Source organism: Myotis brandtii, unplaced genomic scaffold (assembly GCF_000412655.1).
Source record: "Myotis brandtii unplaced genomic scaffold, ASM41265v1 scaffold102, whole genome shotgun sequence".
NCBI lineage: Eukaryota > Metazoa > Chordata > Mammalia > Chiroptera > Vespertilionidae > Myotis > Myotis brandtii.
In genome coordinates, this window is record NW_005353405.1 from 432,687 (window position 1) to 441,681 (window position 8,995).

Sequence of the window (8,995 nt, forward strand, 5' to 3'; positions counted from 1 at the left end):
CTGCTCCGCTGATCCCGGTGCTGGGAGGCATATTACCCTTTTACTATATAGGATAGAGGCCTGGTGCATGGGTGGGGGCCGGCTGGTTTGCCCTGAAGGGTGTCCTGGATCAGGGTGGGGGTCCCGCTTGGGTGCCTGGCCAGCCTGGGTGAGGGGCTGAGGGCTGTTTTCAGGCTGGCGGGTGACTGAAGCTCCCAACCGCTCCTTTTTTTCTTTTGTTTTTTTATTCTGCGCCAGCTTTAGCTCTGAGGCTTGGCTCCAGCTCTGAGGCCTCGGCTGCTGAAAGCAGGTATCTGGTTTGTTTGGGTTCTATAATCGAAAGACTGTTTCAACCCCAGCTCTGAGATCCCAGCTGGCTGAAAGCAGGTTTCTGGGGTTTTGTTTAGCTTCTATATTTGTAACAATGTTTCATACTGCAAGCTCAGAGGCCGGCAGCGGCAGGCGGGGAACATTGGCTTCCTCCGTCACTAAAGAAAGCAAGCCTCATGTTCGCTTCAAGCTGCCTGGCTGCCGGCCGCCATCTTGGCTGGCAGTTAATTTGCATATCGCCTTGATTAGCCCATGGGAAGGGTAGTGGAGGTACGGCTAATTACCATGTTTCTCTTTTATTAGATAGGACTAGAGGCCTGGTGCATGAAATTCGTGCATGGGCAGGAGGGGCTTCCTTAACCCGGCCTGCCCCCTCTCACAGTCCAGGAGGATGTCCTCCAATGCAGGAGGCGACCGGGCTGATCCGGGGTAAGGCTCTGCCCCCATCACCCCGCTGCTGTTGCCATTGCCAGCCACCGCAGCTGCAGGACCTCGGCCCTCGCTTCTTAGCGCTGGCCCCACCCCCCGCCCACTGATTGGTGGGGGGCTATTTGGGGGCAGGCCGGCTGGGGGAGGGGCTGTGGGAGGTTGAGGCACAGCAGGTTGCACCCGTCCAGCCTCTGTGGAGGCGTGGCGCCTGGACTGGGCCCACGCTGCTGCCTCTGTGGCTGCCTCTGCGGAAGGGGGCAGCACTGGGACTGGGCTGCGCTGCAGCCTGTCCCGTGCCACCTCTGCAAAAGGGTCACGGCACTGGACCAGTGGTGTTAGACCAGCCCTTCCCTCCTGTGTGAGCGCTGGACCAGCCCGCCTCTCCCGTATTGCGCCAGACCCTCGCAACCGCTGTGGCTTTGGATGGACGTCTGGAAGACTTCTGCCCTAATTAGCATATTGCCCTTTTATTAGTATAGATAATAGTGGCCCAGTGCACATTGAAAGGAAATTAATTAGAAGAAATATTTTAATATCGCTATTCGCCCTTTCTCTATAATAGAAGTTTCAGATATGAAAGAAAATCACTGAAATGTATATGAAAATAATATATAAATTGATTAATAAATAATAATAACGAGATAACAACAAAGACATGATATAAAAACAACATTGATAAAAACAACGACTGATAAATTGATTAAACTTATTCTAATATCTCCCTGTATACCACATTAAGAGTAAAAACACTTTCAGAGTGCTTGACTAATTTCCCTTGTGATGAAGTATTTACAACTTTAACATCACACACTCTTTGAACGCTAGAGAAAGCAATGTATAACTGACCATGTCTGAAAATGGGGTTCAGGTAGGAATATTCCTACTCTGTCTAGATTGGCACCAGCGAGAGCTTTATATGTATCGCACATGCACGAGTCAACGTTTATTTTTAAATTGCCAGTGCACGTCATATGTACCAGATGGTCGGACGGACATACGGTCAGTCACTTAGCCTTTTATATATATAGATAGATTCTCTAACTTTGGTCAGTATAGGAGAAAGTTAATGATATTTTATGATTGCTGTGTGATATCATTTAACACTTAAAGTTAAGAATACTTTCCCTACCATAGATTTACCAGTAGTTATATTCAAATTTTTGTTTTTGTTAATCCTCACCTAAGGATTTTTTTTCCATGGCTTTTCAGTGAGAATGGGAGGGAGGAAAGAACGGGGAGAGAGAAAGAGAAACATTAATGTGAGAGAGAAACATCAAAAGTGGGTGGGGAATGAACCCATAACCCAGGCACATGCCTGTGACTGGGAATCAAACCCAAGACCCTTTGGTGCATGGGCCGACGCTCCAACCATTGAGCAACACCAGCCAGGGATATATTCAAATTTTTATCTGATGTTCCTTTAGAGCAGTGGTTCTCAACCTTCTGGCCCTTTAAATACAGTTCCTCATGTTGTGACCCAACCATAAAATTATTTTCGTTGCTACTTCATAACTGTAATGTTGCTACTGTTATGAATCGTAATGTAAATATCTGATATGCAGGATGGTCTTAGGTGACCCCTGTGAAAGGGTTGTTCGACCGCCAAAGGGGTCATGACCCACAGGTTGAGAACCGCTGCTTTAGAGCCTGTTAAATTTTTGTGGGAGTTGGCTATCGTATAATATATACAACAAATCTCCTGGTGATTTAATCAACATAATTAAGCAAATCTTAAAGTTTTATATTGGTATAATTTTTAAAAATCTCTTATAGACTAGCAGATTTTTAAGGCCAAAACATTTTATTAGTTCTTATGACTTAACAAGAAAAATAAAAATGGGGAGGGAGGAAAGAAAATAGATCAGTTCAGCTTGGTACTTTATTAAAATATAAGAAGAGATGAGATCTTTTCTTATCTGAGAATAGAAAAAAAATTATTTTAAATAGGGGAACCGAATTAGCAAGTTATTTATATTGCTTACTATATCTTGCTTTAATATTATTCAGAATAGCATTTGTTATTTTTCTTGCATTTTTATTGGGCCCCTATAACATCCCATTCATAGTCTTGAAATGAACATATGAAATGTTTTATAAACACATTATAAAACCAAACACAAAGGTTTTTGAGAATATCATATATCATTCAAGGCACTCCTATTGTTAGGACAGATAACTATAAGTTGACTTAAGATACATTAAGTACATGGTTATAAAGTTTTATCCATTGAACTGGAAGTTGTACAGAATTTCACAAGGAAAATTCAGTGATTAAGAACACAGACTCTGATAACAAGTGAATCTGGGTACGAGTATCAGTTTTACCATGTACTAAGTGTGTGACCTCAATTTTATCATCTGGAAAATAGAGGTTCTGTTAGTTTCTACTGCATACAGTTGTGAATATTAAAACACGTGAAAATTTTAACATATTCATGGCACTTAGTAACTACTCAATAAATGCCAGTGAGGCAAAACAGATTCTTATGCTAGTCAAGTTATATTTAGCTTCTCTGTACTTTAGTCACTTCATTTTTTTAATGTTTTTATCTATTTTTAGAAAGAGAGGAAGGGAGAGGAATGGAGAGATAGAAACATTGATGAGAGAGAAACATCGATTGGCTGCCTCCAGCATACCCCCAACTGGGGATTGAGTCCACAACCCCAGCTTGTTCCCTGACTGGGGATCGAACCAGCAATCTCTTGGTTCATGGGTTGACTGCTCAACCACTGAGCCACACTGGCTGGGCTCTTCATTTTCGAATTGGAATTAATAATATGTAGCCTTGTTAAAATAATATTAAGTGATATATGTTTTTATTTATTTGTAATGTGTTTTTTTATTGATGATACTTTTTTATAGAAGTACCTACCAAATAACAGGTGCTGAATAAATGTTGGCTCCTCTTTCTTCCCATTTCCATCATGAATACAGAAGCTAAATATTTGCCCTTAACCAATAAATAGAAGGGTAAAACTTATTTGCTTCCCTCTAGCCCTTTCATTCAGGCAATGCTGATTTTGAGAAGATTTTCAAGATGTAATTACAATGCTGTGATTCCATCTTCTCTGGTCAGTGAAACTAACTACTTAGACTGTATAACCAAGTAGGTAAAGGCAAAATGGAGCTGACTCTAATGACTTATTTAAAAAATACTGTGTGCTACAAATGATTCTGTACATTCTTACAAAACCTAAAATATTTTACTGTCCAGAAAAACTGTTATTACACCTGGTGTTTTCTGAAATGATGCACATTTATGACTTTCAAACTTTTTAAAAGCTTCTGTGGAACTCTGTTTAAATGTTGTTCAAAAGAAAAAGATGAAACCAGATTCTGCTCCATTTGCTGCAGGCTTGGGGAATACCTCAGTTCCACCCCACTGCCGCACTCCCAGCAAAGTGTGTTCCAGGGAGCATAATTTGATATGGCTGATCTAGGCAACATGGTATTTAAAGTTACATTTTCAGTTTCATGGTGAAATTGTCTACACTGGGAGATACATCAGAACTACATTTCATTTTTATACTATGTTTAAGAACTAGGATTCTCCCCCTTGCTGGTTTGGCTCAATGGATAGAGCATTGATCTGCGGACTGAAGGGTTCTGGGTTCGATTCTGATCAAGGACACATGCCTGGGTTGTGAGCTTGATCCCCAGTAGGGAATGTCGCAGAAGGCAGCCAATCAATGATTCTCTCTCATCACTGATGTTTCTAGCTCTCCCTTTCCCTTCTGTTCTGAAATTAATAAAATATATAAATATATGTATATGTATATGTATATGTGTATGTATATGTGTGTGTGTGTGTGTGTGTGTGTATATATATATCATAAAAGCCTAAAAGCAGGCGGACATCCCCTGAGGGGTCCCAGACTGCGAGAGTGCACAGGCCGGGCTGAGGGTCCCCCCTACCCCATGCACGAATTTCATGCACCAGGCCTCTAGTATAAATAAAGAACTAGGATTCTCTCATCTTGTTTAATCTTTATAACAACAGGCACATGTATTAAGGTCCTAGGGACTTAAAGAAAAGGGGATAAACCTTGCACACAAAAGATACTACTTTCTTCATCTCAAAGCTAACCACTAGGAGTCTGATCATTATTTTCTTAAAGGTAGAATATTTTGAATGACCATATTTGTGCATATGAACTTTTCACTGACTTCAATCTAGTTCATTGGTTGCTGGGCTTTAGTGTACGTAATGCTTATGGAGTTTTATATACAAACCCACATGCATTGTTATTGCAGGCAATGCAAATGATTTTCAAGGATAGTTTTGACTGAAGTGCTAAATATTGTCTTATGTGTTAAATTAAAGCTTAATATCCAGAATAAGTTGCAACTTACCATATATACTTCCTCCCAAAAAATGCATACAATGAAAATTTGAATGAGTAGTCTGCATTTGATTAGCTTTATACAATAAGGTTTTTAAAGCTTCCCTTTTTTCATTTTAAGATTTTCTACAGTACAATAATCTTTTAAAATGCTCATATTTACTAATACAGAACGTTTATTCTTTCAAGGACTTGAACTTTTTACTGCCATTTATTTACAATTGGAGGGTGGCAAAAAATGCATTTAATACTAGATAGTATTTTAAGATCTGCCCTTCAGTAGGGAGACATGTCAAATATATACACAAAACTAGAAAACATAACTAATATAGGAAAGAAGTGTTATAGAGCAAAACAGGGGGAAAATTATCAATGTAGATTAGGTACAGTAAACTAAATCATATTAGAATTTTTCACAGTAACATCTTTTTTATTCTTGATAGGCAATTAAACAATAAAGTGTTCATTGCCCTGGTACAATGGTAATGATTTTTTTCTCAAAATTTGGTACTCTCTGTCTCTGTCTTGGGAGGACTCTACAAACCAAAAAGTAAGTTTGAAATAGTCCCTAAAAGACTTCTACAAACAGCCAAAAGGAATACCCATAAGTCTTTATACTAAAATACTTATTACTTATTTGTTATTTATTAACATTTTTAAAATATCCCCATCCCCAGTTTTACTGAGATACAATTGGCATATAGCATTGTACATTATTTTAAGGTGTACAACATGATTTGATCTCCTCTATAATAATAAAAGCATAATATGCTAAATAGACCGGACGTCTTTTCCCGATCCTTCCTTCCGGACAAAGCCACAGCAGATGGGGGCCGAGGCAGAGGCAGCAGAGGCCCCTGGCTGCAGTGGTGACAGGTGGGGGCCAAGGCAGAGGTGGCCACTGTGGCAGTGGGGGCCAAGGCTCTTGCACGAATTTCGTGCACCGGGCCTCTGGTATATAATAAAAGCCTAATATGCTAAGTGTCCGACCATTCAACCGTTCAATCAGTCACTATGATGCACACTGACCACCAGGGGGCAAGGTGCTCCAACTGGTAGGTTAGCTTGCTGCTGGGGCCCAGCTGATTGGGACTGGTCAAGACGGGCTGGACATGCCTTGGAACCCTCCTGTGCCCCCTCCCTGGCCCCAATTGTGCACCAGTGGGGTCCCTTGGCCTGGCCTGCACTCTCTTGCAATCCAGTACTTATCGGGGATTGTCGGAGAGTCGGTTTTGGCTCGATCCCCGCAGGCCAGGCCAAGGGACCCCACCGGTGTACGAATCCGTGCGCCAGGCCTCTAGTATGTATATACTGAAAAATGATTACCACAGTAAATTTAGTTAACATCCTTCACTTCATATAGTTAGTGTTGTTTTTTTCCTTGTGATGAGAACTTTTAAGATGTACTCTCTTAGGAACTTTGAAATACATAAAGAGTATTGTTAACTAGTCACCATGCCGTACATTCTATCCCTGGGACTTACTTATCTTATAACTGGAATTTGTACCATTTCATCCTTACTCCCCACCTCTGGCTTCTACCAGTCTGTTCTCTGTTTCTGTAAGTTCAGCTTTTTTAGATTCCACAAAAAAGTGAGATCGTACACAGTATTTGTCTTTCTCTGTCTAACTTGTTTCACTTAGCATAATATTCTCAGGTCCATCCCATGTTGTCACAAATGGCAAGATTTCCTTTTTATGACTCAGTAATATTTCATTTTACATAATTAACAGAAGTGGAATTGCTGGATCACATGGTAGTTGTATGTTTAATTTTTTGAGGAACCTCCATTCCTTTTCCATAGTGGTTGTACCAATTAACATTCCCACTAACAGTGTACCAGGGGTTCCTTATCTCCACGTTCATGTCAACACTTGTTATTTCTTGTTTTTTTAGTGATGACGTGAGGTGTGATATCTCTTGGTGGTTTTGATTTGCATTTCCCTGATGATTAGTGATGTTGAGTTATACTAATCTCTTTACTTCTATTATCTAATTTTTCCTTAAGGTAATTCTGGAAAGTTGTTTTATTATTTCCTTTTTACATATGAGGAAATTATAACTTATGAGGAAATTAACAAAACAAATTATATGGCTAATGAATGGTGGAATCAGGATTTTGAAGCTATATCTGCATATTTCTATAAGTACCTGCTTTTATCCATTGCAGCATGAATCACCCATACAAATTAAATTATTTTGAGCTTAACAACAACCAACCTGTGCTTTGTCAGGTACTATTATTCCCATTTGAGGCCCAGATTTTGAGTACCTTAGATAAGATCTAAGTAGCAATACCAGGATTTTGTTGTTCTTGATCTTATTTTTTTTCTTGCTTAGAAAATGTACTAATGAGAAACATTTCTAATACTAGATAAATTAGGTTTTACCAAAATAGTTTTAGGTTTATTTAACTTCCTTTAATTATTGTTTAGAGCATAGATTCTGGCAGCCAAGCTTTTCTCATAGAGTTCTCAGAAACTTAAATAAATTTTGAGCTATGACATGTTTTGAGATGCTCTGTTGAAACATAATAATAATAAAGCTAACCATTATGGAACACCTGTTACACAGCAGGTACCATTTTAGCACTTTGTTGGCATTAACTAATCCTTACAATTGCCCTACTAGGAATATGTTTTTCCTATGTTTTACAATGAAGAAACAGAAGCACAATGAGTTAACAAATTGACCAAGGTTAACCCATTCTAAATGGCAATGGGATTAACATCCAGCAGTCTAGTAGCTCTGGAGTTCAAATACCTGTCTTTTACACTCTATATACTGACTTTTCCCCAAATAATTTGAAGCATGTGTTTTCAAACTTACAGTATAGTCTATATTGCTTTATTTTTTAAATGGGTTGAAAATAATGACTGATATTACAAAGGACTGAAGAAAAATACATGCAGCATTGAATCAATTATTTATTTTGGTGGTTACTGGAATTAAGTGACAGGCTGTAATTTCATATTTATCCACAAGATGGTGAAATTTTCATTAGTTTTTAATTTTTTGAAACCCATATAAATTGTTAATTTATAATTTGACACCATTTATTATAAGCACTTTAATTTCTTTTTACAGCCCATCTGCTGGCAAGGCCAAGATTAGAACAGCTCACAGGAGAATCATGATTTTGAATCACCCAGATAAAGGTAAGTAAAATTCTTACTTTTCATAATATGAGGATCAGAATCTGCTCTGAATTCTTTTCAGTTTACTTGAACTCATTATAAATGATTTATAGTTTAAATGGAAGTTAATATGCCAATGTATTGTGATGTTTCTTATAATAAACTAGAGGCCGGTGCATGGAGGTCCCTCGGCCTGGCCTGCACCCTCTCAAAATCCAGGACCCCTCGAGAGCTGGTTTCAGCTCGATCCCCGCAGGCCAGGCCGAGGGACCCCACCAGTGCACGAATCCATGCATTGGTCCTCTAGTATGCATATAAGGTCTTTGGTTAATCTCTTCCCACCCTCCCCCCTTTCCTCTTCCCTCTGAAATTCATCAGTCTGTTCCATGTTTCCATGCCTGTGGTTTCAGCTCCTGTGTTGAGTGTCTCCCTCTAGTGGTCAGTGTGCATCATAGCAGTCAGCCGGTCGCTTAGGCTTTTATATATATACTAGAGCAGTCTGGGACTCGGGAGATAACGACCTGCTGGCTTAGGCCTGCTCCCTGGTGGCAGAGGGCAGGCCCAATCCCTAAGTGCAGCCCCTAGTAGTCCTCAGAGCAGGGCCGATTGGGGAGTTGGGGCGCCGACCCTGTCATGCACAGAGCAGGGCGGATCGGGAGGTTGTGATGCCACCCTCAGTCACGCTCAGGGTAGGGCCAATTGGGGGGTTGGGGCACCGCCCCCTGTCACACTCAAGGCAGGGTCGATAGGGAGGTTGCAGCGCCACCCCCTGTCA

At 40.3% G+C, this 8,995-nt stretch overlaps 1 protein-coding gene across 1 annotated transcript in view; it reads left to right on the plus strand.

Moving 5' to 3' along the window:
• DNAJC15 (DnaJ (Hsp40) homolog, subfamily C, member 15) overlaps nt 1-8,995 on the plus strand; it is a 79,249-nt gene that overhangs the window by 39,631 nt on the left and 30,623 nt on the right. Inside the window, exon 5 of the mRNA XM_014535512.1 lies at nt 8,171-8,241. Coding sequence (XP_014390998.1) covers nt 8,171-8,241 — 71 coding nt within the window. The remainder of the gene's footprint in view (nt 1-8,170; nt 8,242-8,995) is intronic.